A 15,746-nucleotide genomic window follows, 5' to 3' on the forward strand; every position below is an offset into this window, starting at 1 on the left:
GGTTTGAAAAAATCTAAAAGATGAAAATTAGCAATCGTATTAACATCAAGAATACCATTAGTCAATATCGATCCTTGATTTTTCATCAAGTCAATATCGTCAATTTTTTTTTTTAATTCAAGCAAACCACCAGCTAAGTTTAGTGTTTTAAAAAAAAGTTTTAATGGCAGAATATACGCTGTAGTTAATGAATCTGGTTCTAAAAGTGATCCTAGTACCAAACATTCAATATTATGATAACTATCCCATGCTTTTTTTTTACATGTGTCACTGCAATATATGATAGTAGGACAATTATCACATGGTATACCAGCCCAAGTTTGGCGACAACAATGCCAACAATTAGTAAACCGTATTTCACCACCAGGAGTTGCTGCGAATGGCTCAGAAATGTAAATAAATTCACCAGATTTAATGTCTCTTGTTGCAACAACATGTTGATTATTTTTCTTATTTTTTTTTAATTCAATTGCATCAGATGCACCAACTATTATTGCATTATCATTTTTTATTTCTGGTATTAATTTAATAATTTTACGTGGTTCTTTAAGATCATTGATCATCTTTGGATACTCTTTGATGATGTCGTATTTTGGATTGTTCATCTTTAAATCAGGAAGCCATTGCATTGCATTAGCCATTGAAATACTTGGTTCAAGTTCTGAGTTTGGTTTCAATGCTCTGAAACACAATGATTGGCGTAAAAATAATTTTGTTTTTAATTTATCTGGATAGCCTGCCTTCAACGAACGTTCAATGTCAAGAAGACAATCTTTATAGAGTCTTGCTTTGAACAATACAGCTGAACGATTTGCATAAGCCAATGACAACTCACTGGATCCAACTGGTGCAAAAGCAATACTCTTGGTGTATGCCTCAATTGATTTGCGTAAATAATTTTCTTTTTTTGCAGCAGTAAATTCTTTGTTTCCAACTTTTTTCCAGAGTATTGAGTGACCAACTGTTTTTTTAGTTTCACCAGTATTCATGTCATTATATTGAGCTGTGTTATCCCATACCGCTTTAAATTTATCTCTAAATGTTGTCTTTTGTGCATATTGACATCGAGCATTTTTTATAGCATCAGAATCCATACTTGCAACAGAAAGTTTATACAATTTATTTTCTTATTTAGGTGTAAATAAATAATGATAATAACTAATCAAAATTAAATTATCATTATTACATAATAATAGAAAATGAGGTTATTTTTGATTGTTGTTATGTCAACAATTATAAACAGTATTGATATAATAATTGTTAAAAAAAAACAAGAACATGGATAAAAAACTTACTTGATCTTTGATGGTTTTTCCTTTAAAAATTAAAATAAAAAACTGCAACAAAGTTTTATTTATTGATGTTTAAACTGTGTCACTGAAATCACATGTTAATTCTTCAATTGTCGGTCAACTTAATTAATGTTAAATTAAAAATAGATGATAAAAATAAAATGACAGTCACAATAGAATTAAAAAATTGACATAACCTGCAGGGGTTTTGTTTATCATGCTCTATATACATGAAATACATTGAAAATTGAAATACATCATCATAGTTCTCAACAGTTCTCAAGCGATGCTGACGCCAATATTTTTAATTATTTATTTTTTATGAATACTAATTGAAAATTTTTCATAAATTATAAACTAAAGAATAACACAAAAATCACTTAAATTTGCAAATAAAAATTTTAGAATATTCCAAGAACCTCATAAATTAATTGAATTTAAAAATCATAAAAGTTTTTTTTTTTTTACCTAAATTCTTAACTAATAATATTTTTAATAAGAAAAAAATACATCAATGTAAAAATATGGAATAAAAATGGAACGTTGCTTTTTTTTTGTGATTAAATAAATAATTACTCGTCAATATCATGAACAGAATGTAGTCGGGTGTACAACTTTTCAAGAAGTAAATACACTACTGATATTTCTTTGCAGGGAACAGTGACGTATTGATGTAACAAGTCATTCATTCTATTCAAATTATTCTTAATTGTTAGGAATTTTTTAGGATCTCTCTGGTTGATGATCACTTTCCACTCTCCAAGTTCAAGCGTCATATATTTTAACTCTGTCTCGATACATGTTGGCATACTCTTTAAAAAAAAAAAAATAAAAATAGTTATTTGTAGTTTTTAATAGTTATAAATAGCTTTAAAATTTAAAGTATTTAATAATTGATAGAATACCTCAGAAGGACAGTACAATGGAAGATCTTCTAGAACCGGCCAATTTTCAACACACGCTCTACATTCACATGATACAGGAACACCATATAATGCTTTGAATCTAATATATCGGTCGGTTTTAGATGTTTCGTGGTAGTTAACACAACGTCTCGAGAAAATCTGAAAATAAATTTATAATTATTATTTATCATTAATATCTAAAAAAAAATACAAGTATAATATGTAGAGTCATTAATAAGTACCGGTTCTCCTTGCTTGATTGGTTTGGTAGTATAATATCCAACATTTGAACCAACATTTTTTTTATTCCTCAAATGAAAACTATATAAAAAAAAAAAAAATAATATATCGTTCTAAATTCGCGATTAAACTTTAGATTTATCGTAATATAAATTATTAAAAAAGTGTCCAGGTCCGTAGCAATTTTTGCAAATTAAAAATTCACACAAATTCCGATTTTATTTTTTAATATCAAAGACATTATTTTTTGTTCTTGTTTTTGGGATTAGATTAAAAAAAAATAATAAATGATAAAAAATTGCTCTAGAAAGAAAAAAAAACTGGTTTTATTTATACAATCATGAATAATGGATAGAGAAACAAAAAGTAAAAGACAACTTTCAATTATTTATTTTTCATGAATACCAATTGAAAAATCATAAATTATAAAGTAAATTAAAGACACAATTAATCAATTAAATTTAAACAAAAAAAATCTTTGAATATTCCAAAAACCTCATGAATTGATTGAATTTAAAAATCAACCGAAAAAGTTATAAATATTTTAAAAAATCTATATTAGACAAGTCAAATGATGAAATTTTTTTTTGTTCTTACTTTGGAACTTAACTAATAATGTTTTCAATTGTTTGTGCTATCAATGTATTAAAAATAAACATTGATGTAAGAAAATATATAAATTGAAAATGTTGCTTTGTTTTTTTTTTTTATGAAAAATAATTAAAGTATAAAAATAATTTAGTCGTAAATGTCATGAACACAATGCAGTTGACGGTACAAGGATTTGAGTAATGAATGCAATATTGATATTTCTCGACAAGGAACAGTGATGTATTGATGAATCATGTCATTCATGCTATTCAACTCATCCTTAATTGTTGATAACTTTTTAGTATCTCCCTGCTGGATAAGCTTCTGCCATTCTTTGAATTTTACGTTCAAGCAATTCAATTCTCTATTGATTGTTGTCGGTAATATAATTGCAAGACTCTTAAAAAAGAAAAAAAAAGAATAAAAATAGTTTTAAATTTCAATAGCTTCAAGAATTCAAAGATTTAAACAAGCAATAAAACAAATACCTGGTAGGACGGAAGATGTTCCACAGTTGGCCAATTTTCAACGCATGCTTTACATTTACATGGTCCCAATCGTGCACACCGTTCAATTTTTGGGGACTTATGATATGAATCAGTAGTACTCAAAAGTAGCTGAAATGAATGAATAACTATCAAAATCTAAAAAAAAGATACAAGTACAATTATGTAAAGACATCAATGAGTACCGGTTCTCCTTGCTTGATTGGTTTGCAAGCATAATATCCAACGTTTGAACCAACATGAGTCCAGTTGACATTGGGATCACAGCTTGGTTTTATTATCGTCGAAAATGATAGCATGGTATTTGATAACACAACATTACTACCAGATTTTTTTTTCGACATCTAATAAATTTCGTTTAAAAATATAATTATTATTATGAATACAAATATAATCAACAATTATTAATGAATTCTTTGTATACGTACCACTTCACCGCTGCGATACACAATCATCATATAACGCAATATTAATTCTCCTAAAATTAATATTTTTTCATTTTTATTTTCAACCAAATATTTAGCTGTCATTTTTTTACCTAATATATCTGTTTTTTGACAAAGGGTTGAAACAATCGTTACCACAAGTAATGCTATTTCAAAACTACAAATATTTGATGTTGGTTTAAAATATTCTAAAAGATGAACATTAGAAACCGTGTTAACATCAAGAATACCATTGGTCAATATCGATCCTTGATTTTTCATCGAGTCAATATCGTCAACTTTTTTTTTTAATTCAAGCAAACCACCAGCTAAGTTTAATGTTTTCAAAAAGAGTTTTACTGGTAGAATAAACCCTGTAGGTATATTGGCATGTTGGAAAAGTTCTCCCAATACTAAACATTCAATATTATGATAACTGTCCCATGCTTTTTTTTTACATATGACGGAACAATAAATGACGTTTGGACAATTATCACATGGTACACCAGCCCAAGTTGAACGACAACAATGCCAACAATTTGTAAAACGTAATTCTCTACCAGGAGTTGCTGCAAGTGGCTCAGAAATGTAAATAAATTCACCAGATTTAATGTCTCTTGTTGCAACAACATGTTGATTATTTTTCTTTGTTTTTTTCAACTCAATTGCATCAGATGCATCAATTATTATTGCATTATCATTTTTTATTTCTGGTATTAATTTAATAATTTCACGTGGTTCTTTAAGATCATTGATCATCTTCTGATACTCTCTGATGATGTCGTATTTTGGATTGTTCATTTTTAAATCAGGAAGCCATTGCATTGCACTGGCCATTGAAATACCTGATTCAATATGTGAGCTTGGTTTCAATGCTTTGAAACACAATGATTGACGTAAAAATAATTTTGTTTTTAATTTATCTGGATAGCCTGCCTTCAACGAACGTTCAATGTCAAGAAGACAATCTTCATAGAGTCTTGCCTTGGACAATACAGCTGAACGATTTGCATAAGCCAATGACAATTCTTTGGATCCAACTGGTGCAAAAGCAATACTCTTGGTGTATGCTTCAATTGACTTGCGCAAATAATGTTCATTTTTTGCAGCAGTAAATTCTTTATTCCCAACTTTTTTCCAGAGTATTGAGTGACCAACTGTTTTTTTAGTATTACCAGTATTCATGTCATTATATTGAGCTAAATTATCCCATACCACTTTAAATTTATCTCTAAATGTTGTCTTTTGTTCATATTGACATTGAGCATTTTTCATAGCATCAGAATCCATACTTGCAACAGAAAGTTTATACAATTATTATTTTTATTTAGGTGTAAATAAATAATGATAATAATGAATCAAAATTAAATTTTCATTATTATCTAATTGTACAAAATGAGGTTATTTTTGATTGTTAAACATAATTGTTAAAAAAACCAACAACATGGATAAAAAACTTACTTGGTTTTTGATGGTTTTTCTTCGAAAAATTATAAAAGTTTTATTTGTTGATTTTTAAACTATGTCACTGAAATCACATGTTAATTTTTCAATTGTCGGTCAACTTAATAAATAAATAGACGATAAAAATAAAATGACAATCAATGGCAATCACCATTTTTTTATGCTCTATATACATGAAATACATCACAGTTCTCAAGCGATGCTGGCGCCAATCTGTCTCTTTCTTTTTCTCTCTCTTTTTATAGTAAATGGTTTGAAATTTTGAAATTTACAAATTTAAGAGAGAAAGAAACAAAAAACAAAAAAAACGACTTTTAATTATTTATTTTTTATGAATACCAATTGAAAAATTATGATGAATTATAAAGTAAACAAAAACACAATAATCTCTTAAATTTGCAAAGAAAAATTTTAGAATCAAGAAGACTAGAAATACTAAAAATAGAATTTCTTTTTGTTTAGAATATTCCAAGAACCTCATAAATTAATTGAAATCATAAAAATTTAAAAATCATAAAAGTTTTTTTTTTTACCTAAATGCTTGACTAATAATATTTTTAATAAGAAAATTGAAAAAGGTATGCGTATAGAGCAGATGCCCTTCCAGGATGTTTCAGGGCTTCCATAGAACTGGGAGTCGTCATATTGATTGATGCTGATATTAAACAGCCCAGATAACCAAAGACTGATATGTTTCAGTAAGTTACTAGCACACAGTACGCACTACGGTATATGTGGTACTGTATTAGCAAATACTAATGTGTTATCTAGGGGTACACCACCTGTAGCATTAAAGTTTGATAAAAATAAAAGTTACATTTTGAATCATACAAGTGGAATAAAAAAAAAACAACTTTTAATTATTTATTTTTTATGAATACCAATTGAAAAATCATAAATTATATAAAGTAAATTAAAAACACAAAAAATCCATTAAATTTAAACAAAAAAAATCTTTGAATATTCCAAAAAAACCTCATGAATTAATTGAATTTAAAAATCGTTAAAATTAAAAGTTAATAAGAAAAAATAATTTTACTTTCACTTAATTTTCAATAGAATAACGGAAACAATAATTTTTATATATCATACGTGATTGAATAGTTTTTTTTTTTAATTAAACATGAAGGGTATTTTTTTTATTTCACATCATTAAAAATTAATACAATATTACAAATAAAATTTACCAGAAGAAAAAAAAAGATAAAGCATAAATGTAATAACAATTTTATGAGTGTTTTTTTTTTTTTATGTTGATAGAATATACTTGGATTATGATTTAACTAAAAATAAATATGTATCATGTTTTTATTATTTTTTTTATCCTAATCCTGATGGGCTGGAATTGAAATCAATGCATCTGGACTCACACAATCCTGAATGATCACACACTCTTGTTCGTTTTCCTGAACAAAATGATATGAAATAAGATGGTATTTTAGTATGAACAAAAGTAAATGGCGGAATCTTCCAAGCTTTAATTTTCACATCGATGATAGCATTGTTAAATAAAAAAATATCATGAATATTGGAATCTTCAAATGCATTATCTTCAATGTGGCTAATTTTGTTGTGTGATAGATCCAACTGACTGCATTTAAAACCTTCAATGTCCAAATACCTGACTCACAACTTTTGTAGATTCCCGTGATAGTTGTATAACAATAAGTTGTTTTAGAAAAAACAAACGATGGTGAATATATTAGTAATAATTTAATTATTACCCCCAAAATTTTAATGTTATTCATTGTAGGTGTATTTTTTTATAAAGCACTAATTTTGAAGGAGATATACTGTCCTCGAGGTTACTTAGCACATCTCAATTATTTTGACCTTATTTACTTCTTTTTATATCTTCAGTCACTATCTAAATGTAATTCGTTTAATCATTATAATTTTTTATCATAAATTATGGCCAGGATGTTTGCCGGAGTTTCTGGATATTTTTAATTGCTATAGCAACCTAGTAATTTATTTAAATAAATAGAATAAACATTTGCCGGGTAATTTTTGTTAAAGTAAACTTAAATAAAATAAAAGAATAAATCAGCCAAATCAATTGTTTAAAATGTGGTAGATGGAGTAACAGTTCGGTAAAATATAAAAGATTTAAGGGAGTTCGAACAACACTTGATTTTATTTAACTTTTTATTAAATTTTTAGAGTAGGTTTATGAAATAGTTATCCATCTTATGCCAAAATTTCAGAAGTCTATACCTGCTAGTAAAATAGTTATTAATGTTTAAAGTCAACAACTTTTAACGTGTACGTTTATAATATAAATATTCACGTGTAAAGAGTTACGAAATTTTTTTATATTTGATTTACTTATTTAATACTTGTTTATCATTTTTTTTTTTTTTTTCATAAAAAAGTCGTATTTGCAGATTCCTGGTTTGAAAGTTTAAAATTTACAAGTTCAATGGTAAAAGAAACAAAAAAACGACTTTGAATTATTCATTTTTTATGAATACCAATTGAAAAATTTTCATAAATTATAAACTAAACGAAAACACAATAATCCCTTAAATTTGCAAAGAAAAATTTTAGAATATTCCATTGTTTAAAATACAATAATTATTATAAACACAAAAATAATTAACAATTATTATTAAATTAATTATATATACATACCAATTGACCATGGCGAAATTCGATTAGTAAATAACGCAATAATAATTCTCCCAAAATTATTATTTTTTCATTTTTATTTTCAATCAATTCTTTCATCGTCATTTTTGACATACAATATAAAAAAATAAACAAAATAATAAATTTTTATATTTCAATGAACACACCCAAATTTAAATTATTTTCTTTAAAATTTACAATCCAACTTACATTTTTTAAATTAAATTAGAAAATAATAGTCTGCTCAAAATCTTTTCAACTTGGGAAATTTTTAAGTTTTTTAAAACAAAAAATATAGGGGTATGTAATCGGAACTCACAAATCGAATGGTTGGGTTTAAAATTTGATAGGGACAAGGGAAAGGGTTGAAAAAAAATAAAAAGGGTTTATTTTGTAGATATCAAAGGAACGGAGGGAGATAGAAAAAAATAGTTGAAGTAAAATTGGTAGAGAAAAAAATATGGAATAATTTAGGTAGAATAGGTCTTATTTTTAAATTGAGTATTTTCCGAGATATTTGCGATAATATCATAAATGTTTTTTTAAACAATCATCTCACAAGTTATTAATTTTTGAAATTTTCAAATAATCATTTTTTTTTATTTTTTCCGAGTTTGAGTGATTGGGCAATATGCAATTAATATTGTATACATTTTTTTTAAACCTAAATTTTATATTCAAAAAAATAGCAATACAAATAAAATAAGTTTTCTTATAAATACAAAAATTGTGAGGGTTTAAAATTAAAATCGATCAAAATCTAAATCATTGTTGTCATCTGATATATCATCTTCTAATGTGCTGGCATATCGCATATGAGTTTCATCAGTATATTTTGGTCTGTTGAGTAGTCTATTATTGTTTTCTTCCTCAAGTTCAGATTCGTGTTCAAGTTCAGCTTGTTCAAGTACTGTTGAATAATTGCTTGCTTCAGTTAATGATATATTAGTAATTTTTCCATCATTTCCACATTCTTCGCCTTTGCATTTTTTACAATATTGTGAACAGCGCAAACCAGCTTTTCTACAACCACAGCTGTTCTTACATCTGTACATCATTCTTTGTGCTATTTGGATTATTAAAAACTTGTGCAATATCATGTGTCTCTGGGTACTGTTGCATGTATTTTACAATTGAATTTTTAGTAATACCGAATGGTGCAGACGTTGTATCACAGCCACTAAAAGCATGCATAAATAATATAATTGGCTTAAATTCGTTGTACAATGAAATTTCGAAAAGTTGATTATCTTTTTTTGAAGAAGATACTTTATGAAAATAAACATTTTCATAGTTTTCAGGTGTATTTGAAATGAGTAACACAAATAAATCTGTGTCATTACCAATAACAGTCAAAGACTTTGCATTATTATTTTTTTTAACATTTAAAGCAGTTTCAATTATCAGTGTATCTGCATCTTCTGTGGCAGTGATTACATGACTTTGTAATTGATTGTCAAGCATATCAACAAATTTTTTTTTGTTACAAATGTTTGATAAAAAACATTTTTGACTAAATGTTGCCAACGTATTTAAATTAAAATCTATATCAACTGCTATATTTTTTTCGTGCCATGTGATCAGTTGCACTTGTGTCTTCTGCATGATGTAAAATTGATACAGCATGACTCAAATTTTTAACGCCATCTTGTTTACTTAATTTGACTTGCTCAGCATTTTTGCCAATCATTTTTTTCATGGCTTTTTTACCCATAATAACTGCTAAGTGGCAATTGATGTTTGGAGTACCAATTGCTCCAGTTGATAAAGACATCAAAGTTTGCCTTGGAGTAAATGGCTGATGTGTGTTTAGCCAAAACACAAATTTTTCAACATCTTTTTGATCAATATTAATTCTTGATCTGGTTGAATCCTTGTGTTGTTCACTTCTTCGAGTATTGACACCAGTGTATTCCTCCAAAACATTCATCACTTCATAGCTTGAAGGCATGCTATTTAAATATCTTGCAACCACACCATCAGTGACGCCACGACCATGCACAAGGTCAGTGCCAAAAAATCGGTTTAATGTCTGCTCAATCGTCATGTCTGCCCAAATTCCTGCAAATGCTTTATCAGATCTGCGGATGGTGAACATAGATTCATTTGTAAATTGATGGTATTCTACGGGGTCCATTGAATTTTTTAAATTTTCCATATCCTGTGAAAATTTAACAATAACGTGTTTTTATTTTATATTTATATTTAAATTTTATCTTTAAATATTTGTATATTTTCTAAATAAATTTTATTTATATTTTATTTTTTATTTAATATTTTTAGACCCACTATTAAATTGATTGGTTTATTAATAGAATTATAAATAATTTAAATAGTAGCTAATCCTTTTTTTAACCTTTTTTATACGAATGAAATTAAATGCTGTTTTTATTTTTTTAATTTTTGTTTTTGTTGCTAATAATTAAATTTTTTATTGATGCTTATTTGTAGTTTTTTTTTTAATTTTGTTCATGATGATTTTACGAGTAATAAAATTAAAAAAAAAATTGATTAACAAAAAACTTGCAGGAAGTTTAAAAAACAAATAAACGGAATTTAAAAGAAAAAAAAAAAAAAACTTAATATCACATTTTGATGTATTTACTTAAATACATCTATTAATTATAGTAATTACCTAATTTAATTTGTTTATTTAATTATAATTTTAATAAGATAAAAAAGAAAAAAAAAAAGATATTATAATTTGAAAATTAAATTTTAATTATTAATAAATTATTTTATCATAAATTGGTTTACTCTGCCCTTAAGAATTTTCTTTAAATTATAAAAAAGTAAAATATTCTGTAATAATTTACCTGTAAAAATATTTGAGCACATTTGGCATAATGAAAATGATTTGCCGCATGAAAAAATGGCAACATTTGCTGGATACTCTGCAGAAATAAATCCCAATTTCCTAGACGTGAGGACTCATAGAATTGAAATAGAATGACCAGAGACTCAAAGTATTGAGCCCATAATTGAGCCGTTGGTCCATTTGTTTTAAAAATTTCTAATTGGTCAAGAAACATTTTTCTTGAGCGTTGGATATTCATGTCTACTTTGCAATCTCCTAAAAGAGGAGGGTCAGTTTCCCAGTCTTTAAAAAAATTGATAATTGGATCCCTGATGTCACCATTATTTTCAACTGCAGTGGCACATATAATTTTTCCTAATGCAATAAAGGCAAGTGTATGTGCACGCATTGCACGGTCAAAAATATGACCAGTCAGTAACTTTTCAACAGCCTTTTCACCATAAACTACACCAAACATATCAGCCAGACCACTACCTTCCATCAGGTAACCAATTGTTCCCATGTATGACATTATCAAATGGAACATACCCAGCAAGACAACAACATTGTCCATACCATGATCTCTCATGCCTTCTTTGATATTTCGTGCCTTGATATATAATGGTTGGTCAAATGTAACAAAGCATGTTTTTTGTTTTTTTTTTTTTGTTTCTTCAAGTGCATGAACTAGTGCTGTGAAAATTGTTGTTGGCTCTGTTGGTTTGAGCTTGATAAATGGCATGCAGATAATGCGTGAAACATAATATGAATGTTCTCTTGATAATATTTCCATATACCCTTTCCATGATGGCATATTTTTTACACCATAATAATGTCCCCATAAAAAAGCGCAATATGATGGTGGTAATGGATCTGGTGTTTCATATTTAAAAATATCAGTATCAACATACTCTATCTTGGACAAACCATCACGGAATGATGCAGGTAAATATGAGGTGGTTATTGTGTTAACAGAAACAATTTCCTCTTCAGTTGGCATCGTTTTGCATTTTTTTATTTTGCCTTCACATGTAACTTCTTGTTCTGGGGTATATATTGCTATTCCCCCCATGCAATGGTATGTATCTTTACCACTTAATGTCTGTGTATTATGATCAGTGTTATCATAAACAAATTGAATCTGAGAATCACCAGTATTAAATTCTGGTGGATTCATCACACAAGATGCTTCAAACAATGTAGTATCATAATACGATGAACATATTCCAAGATTGGCTAAAATATCAATAACCAATTTAGAACCTGTTTTCCTCAGTATATAGGTTGACAGAGCCAACTGAAGATGAGAAATAAAAGACTTGGGTTTTATTAATCGAATGATGGAATGAGCAATGTATGTGATTTTGTTTAGATAATAATTTTTTCGTTCATCTGGATATACTAGTGCTGTTAAAAAATGTGATAATTCTTTTGGAATTTCATCATCAACTGTTGAAAGAAATTTACCGGGTGCGTTATAGGAATCACATTCATACTTTTTATCCATGATTTTTTTTCTCAATATATTTGCTGCAGTCGACAAAATCAAACACTGTTGTTCTTGACCAAGGTTACTGTCATCAATCATCCAATCACTACATGAATCAATGAGATAATTTCTCTTGTAAAAATACAAGGATTCTTTTCCACGTTCAGACCAAAAATGAAAATCGTCACCATACTTATCCTTGAGCTTACGTTGTAATAACCTTGACTCGGTGTACTGGTCTCCCATGATTTTTTTTAATGTAGATAATGTGACAGTTTCACCTTTATGATCCTCGAGATATTTACAAACACTATCAAATTTTTCTTGGAATTTTGCATTTTCATCAGGTACCAATACAAATATACTTTCATAACAATTCTGGTGATATCTTGCTTTATTATCGACCAGTGAGAGAACTTCACTTGTTCTTTTTTTTAAATCATCATGACCTTTTAAATTTTTAATCATATTTAACAATTTGTTACTCATATAGGTTCTATCAACTGTATGGCCTGTCTCTCGATCCCACTCTGTTCCACATAGCACACAATTTTTTTCAAAATCAAAAACATCATCATCTTCATATGTGTAAGCATCATCATTAACAGACAGTCCTGGTAATGTAACTGGTTGAAGAATACGAGAAGGCACAACAGTATTTAAATTTTTGTATTGTTGAAGACATCCTAAAAAAAAATTAATATTAAATATAGATTAATTTACTTTGACACGTATTATTAGTTTATTTGAAATATTATTTAAATTGATATTAACAACATACATTTATATTTTTATTATGTTGAAAAATAAAAAATGACAAATATAAAATATATAAATTTAAAAAAAATTTAACTTGTTCATGACAACAACTACATTAATTCTTTTTTAAACTACAGGAAATAATTTGTGTTACCTTATTTAAGAATAGGTAGATTCAATATATATGTGTATATAAAAAAACATAGCGTCTACCAATACATATATATATAAATATACCTATACATGTTTAGCTTGAAAAAAAAACATTTAATACGTAATGTAAATATAAACTTACCTTTGTGTACTTTAAGACCAGTTTTTTTAACCCATTTCCTCCATTTGTGATCTTTTAATTTTACACTTTTTTCAGTCAATGATGCTATTGCTTTTTGGCCTAAATTGATCACTAAATCTTCTTTACCATTTTTATTTATTCGTACATGTTCATCACAAATAACACACTTGTCCATTTTGTATAAGTCAAAATAATAACACTTATTATATTAAATACAAGAAATATATAAATAATATTGTTAATAAATATTTATTTACAACAAAATAAATATTTATTTACAATTCAACGATAAAAAGTAACAAATCAGTAAAATCACACAGTCAACAAACAGCTGTTGGTTGCTATAGTGACATCTGCTCGCACACACACACACATGCACACAAACATCTTAAATATTACATTGTGTGTGTGCGAGCTGCCCAAAGTGAAAAAAAATATGACCGGTTTTTATTGTCTATCTTTTTTTTTATTACGTTATCCTCTTTTATAATTATAACTTTCTTAAAAATTAATAAAAAAAAAAAATAAAAACACGTAAATTTTCTACGGACCCAGACCATTTTTTTTGACCGCTATCATTTTCGCGATTAGACCACCCCTTTTTCTCCCACAATACCCACGCGCCGCGAAATAGTCAAAAAATAATTTTTTTTCCCCCGATAAAAATTTATAACTTTCTTAAAAATTAATTAAAAAAAAAAAATAAAAACCCGTAAATTTTCTACGGATTGTTAGCTTTTTTTTTTACCTCTATCATTTTCGCGATTAGATCAGCCCTTTTCCTCCTATGTCGACTAAACCCCGCGCGAAAAATAAAATAATACGACTTACAATTATAGGGCAGATGCCCTTCCGGGATGCTTCAGGGCTTCAATAGAACTGAGAGTCGTCATGCTCATATTAAACAGCCCAGATAACCAAAGACTGATATGTTTCAGTAAGTTACTAGCACACAGTACGCACTACGATATATGTGGTACTGTATATTAGCAAATACCAATGTGTTATCTAGGGGTACACCACCTGTAGCATTAAAGTTTGATAAAAATAGAAGTTACATTTCGAATCATACAAGTGGAATAAAAAAAAACAACTTTTAGTTATTTATTTTTTATGAATACCAATTGAAAAATCATAAATCATATAAAGTAAATTAAAAACACAAAAAATCCATTAAATTTAAACAAAAAAAATCTTTGAATATTCCAAAAAACCTCATGAATTAATTGAATTTAAAAATCGTTAAAATTAAAAGTTAATAAGAAAAAATAATTTTACTTTTACTTAATTTTTAATAGAATAACGAAAACAATAATTTTTATATATATCATACTTGATTGAATAGTTTTTTTTTTTAATTAAACATGAAGGGTATTTTTTTTATTTCACATCATTAAAAATTAATACAATATTACAAATAAAATTTACCAGAAGAAAAAAAAAGATAAAGCATAAATATAATAACAATTTTATGAGTGTTTTTTTTTTTTTTTATGTTGATAGAATATACTTGGATTATGATTTAACTAAAAATAAATATGTATCATGTTTTTATTAATTTTTTTTTATCCTAATCCTGATGGGCTGGAATTGAAATCAATGCATCTGGACTCACACAATCCTGAATGATCACACACTCTTGTTCGTTTTCCTGAACAAAATGATATGAAATAAGATGGTATTTTAGTATGAACAAAAGTAAATGGTGGAATCTTCCAAGCTTTAATTTTCACATCGATGATAGCATTGTTAAATAAAAAAATATCATGAATATTGGAATCTTCAAATGCATTATCTTCAATGTGGCTAATTTTGTTGTGTGATAGATCCAACTGACTGCATTTAAAACCTTGAAAAGTATCTTTTTTAATAATTGAAATTTCATTGTAACTTAAATTGACAAGTTGTAAATCATTTTCACCAAATTTCATCAATGATTTACTATCAATTTCAATAATTTTATTATGATTCAGCTCGAGTCTAATTAAATTATTGAGACCATCAAAAATACCAGTTGAAATACGAGTTAATTTGTTGAATGCTAAATATATATATTTGAGAGTATCCATTGAATTAAACACACCAGCTTCAATTGTCGTCAATTGCGTTTTTGATATTGAAAATGTTTCCAGATTCCATAAACAAATTAATGAATTTTTTGGTAATGTAATTATTGAACCACCTGTATAATATAGAGACGTAATTGGCAGTAAATTTTTATTGGATCTTGGATTATTACAAATATTAATTGAATCACTATTTAAAATTTCTAATACTCTTATACTTGGAACAGTTTTCAATACATTATTAATATATTCCGAAGGTAATTTTGGATTTTTTTTAATTTCAATT

General features: G+C 27.1%; 4 protein-coding genes across 4 annotated transcripts; all 4 read right to left on the reverse strand.

Annotated features, from left to right (window-relative positions):
- Positions 1–3,175: 3,175 nt before the first annotated feature.
- On the reverse strand, positions 3,176–5,249 carry LOC122850582 (SET and MYND domain-containing protein 4-like). The gene is made up of 5 exons (XM_044149716.1): positions 4,794–5,249; positions 3,963–4,619; positions 3,720–3,878; positions 3,517–3,645; positions 3,176–3,427 (listed from the first exon to the last, which is right to left on the reverse strand). The coding sequence occupies exons 1-5, from the start codon at positions 5,247–5,249 to the stop codon at positions 3,176–3,178; spliced, it is 1,653 nt and encodes a 550-aa protein (XP_044005651.1).
- A 1,448-nt stretch (positions 5,250–6,697) lies between these two features.
- LOC122849614 (chondroadherin-like) lies at positions 6,698–15,746 on the reverse strand. The gene is made up of 2 exons (XM_044148382.1): positions 15,244–15,746; positions 6,698–7,027 (listed from the first exon to the last, which is right to left on the reverse strand). Exons 1-2 carry the CDS (start codon positions 15,461–15,463, stop codon positions 6,744–6,746), a joined length of 504 nt encoding a protein of 167 aa, XP_044004317.1. The 5' UTR covers positions 15,464–15,746; the 3' UTR covers positions 6,698–6,743.
- Positions 8,798–9,154, reverse strand: LOC122849648. The gene has a single exon (XM_044148419.1). The coding sequence runs from the start codon at positions 9,152–9,154 to the stop codon at positions 8,798–8,800; it is 357 nt and encodes a 118-aa protein (XP_044004354.1).
- LOC122849544 lies at positions 9,602–13,605 on the reverse strand. The gene is made up of 3 exons (XM_044148276.1): positions 13,395–13,605; positions 10,871–13,026; positions 9,602–10,215 (listed from the first exon to the last, which is right to left on the reverse strand). Exons 1-3 carry the CDS (start codon positions 13,567–13,569, stop codon positions 9,604–9,606), a joined length of 2,943 nt encoding a protein of 980 aa, XP_044004211.1. The 5' UTR covers positions 13,570–13,605; the 3' UTR covers positions 9,602–9,603.

The sequence above is a fragment of the Aphidius gifuensis genome, linkage group LG2 (genome assembly GCF_014905175.1).
Source record: "Aphidius gifuensis isolate YNYX2018 linkage group LG2, ASM1490517v1, whole genome shotgun sequence".
NCBI lineage: Eukaryota > Metazoa > Arthropoda > Insecta > Hymenoptera > Braconidae > Aphidius > Aphidius gifuensis.

What these genes read in the sequence shown, in the direction of transcription:
- LOC122850582 (XM_044149716.1), bottom strand. Translation starts at nt 5,249, where the DNA reads ATGGATTCTGATGCTATGAAAAATGCTCAATGTCAATATGAACAAAAG. An exon ending in TGTATCGCAGCGGTGAAGTG is followed by an intron (nt 3,879 to 3,962) that starts GTACGTATACAA and finishes GAAATTTATTAG; the next exon opens with ATGTCGAAAAAAAAATCTGG. An exon ending in AACATCTTCCGTCCTACCAG is followed by an intron (nt 3,428 to 3,516) that starts GTATTTGTTTTA and finishes TTCTTTTTTAAG; the next exon opens with AGTCTTGCAATTATATTACC.
- LOC122849648 (XM_044148419.1), bottom strand. Translation starts at nt 9,154, where the DNA reads ATGATATTGCACAAGTTTTTAATAATCCAAATAGCACAAAGAATGATG.
- LOC122849544 (XM_044148276.1), bottom strand. Translation starts at nt 13,569, where the DNA reads ATGGACAAGTGTGTTATTTGTGATGAACATGTACGAATAAATAAAAAT. An exon ending in TGGTCTTAAAGTACACAAAG is followed by an intron (nt 13,027 to 13,394) that starts GTAAGTTTATAT and finishes ATTTTTTTTTAG; the next exon opens with GATGTCTTCAACAATACAAA. An exon ending in GTGCTCAAATATTTTTACAG is followed by an intron (nt 10,216 to 10,870) that starts GTAAATTATTAC and finishes AAATTTTCACAG; the next exon opens with GATATGGAAAATTTAAAAAA.
- LOC122849614 (XM_044148382.1), bottom strand. Translation starts at nt 15,463, where the DNA reads ATGGATACTCTCAAATATATATATTTAGCATTCAACAAATTAACTCGT. An exon ending in TAAAAAAGATACTTTTCAAG is followed by an intron (nt 7,028 to 15,243) that starts GTTTTAAATGCA and finishes TGGACATTGAAG; the next exon opens with GTTTTAAATGCAGTCAGTTG.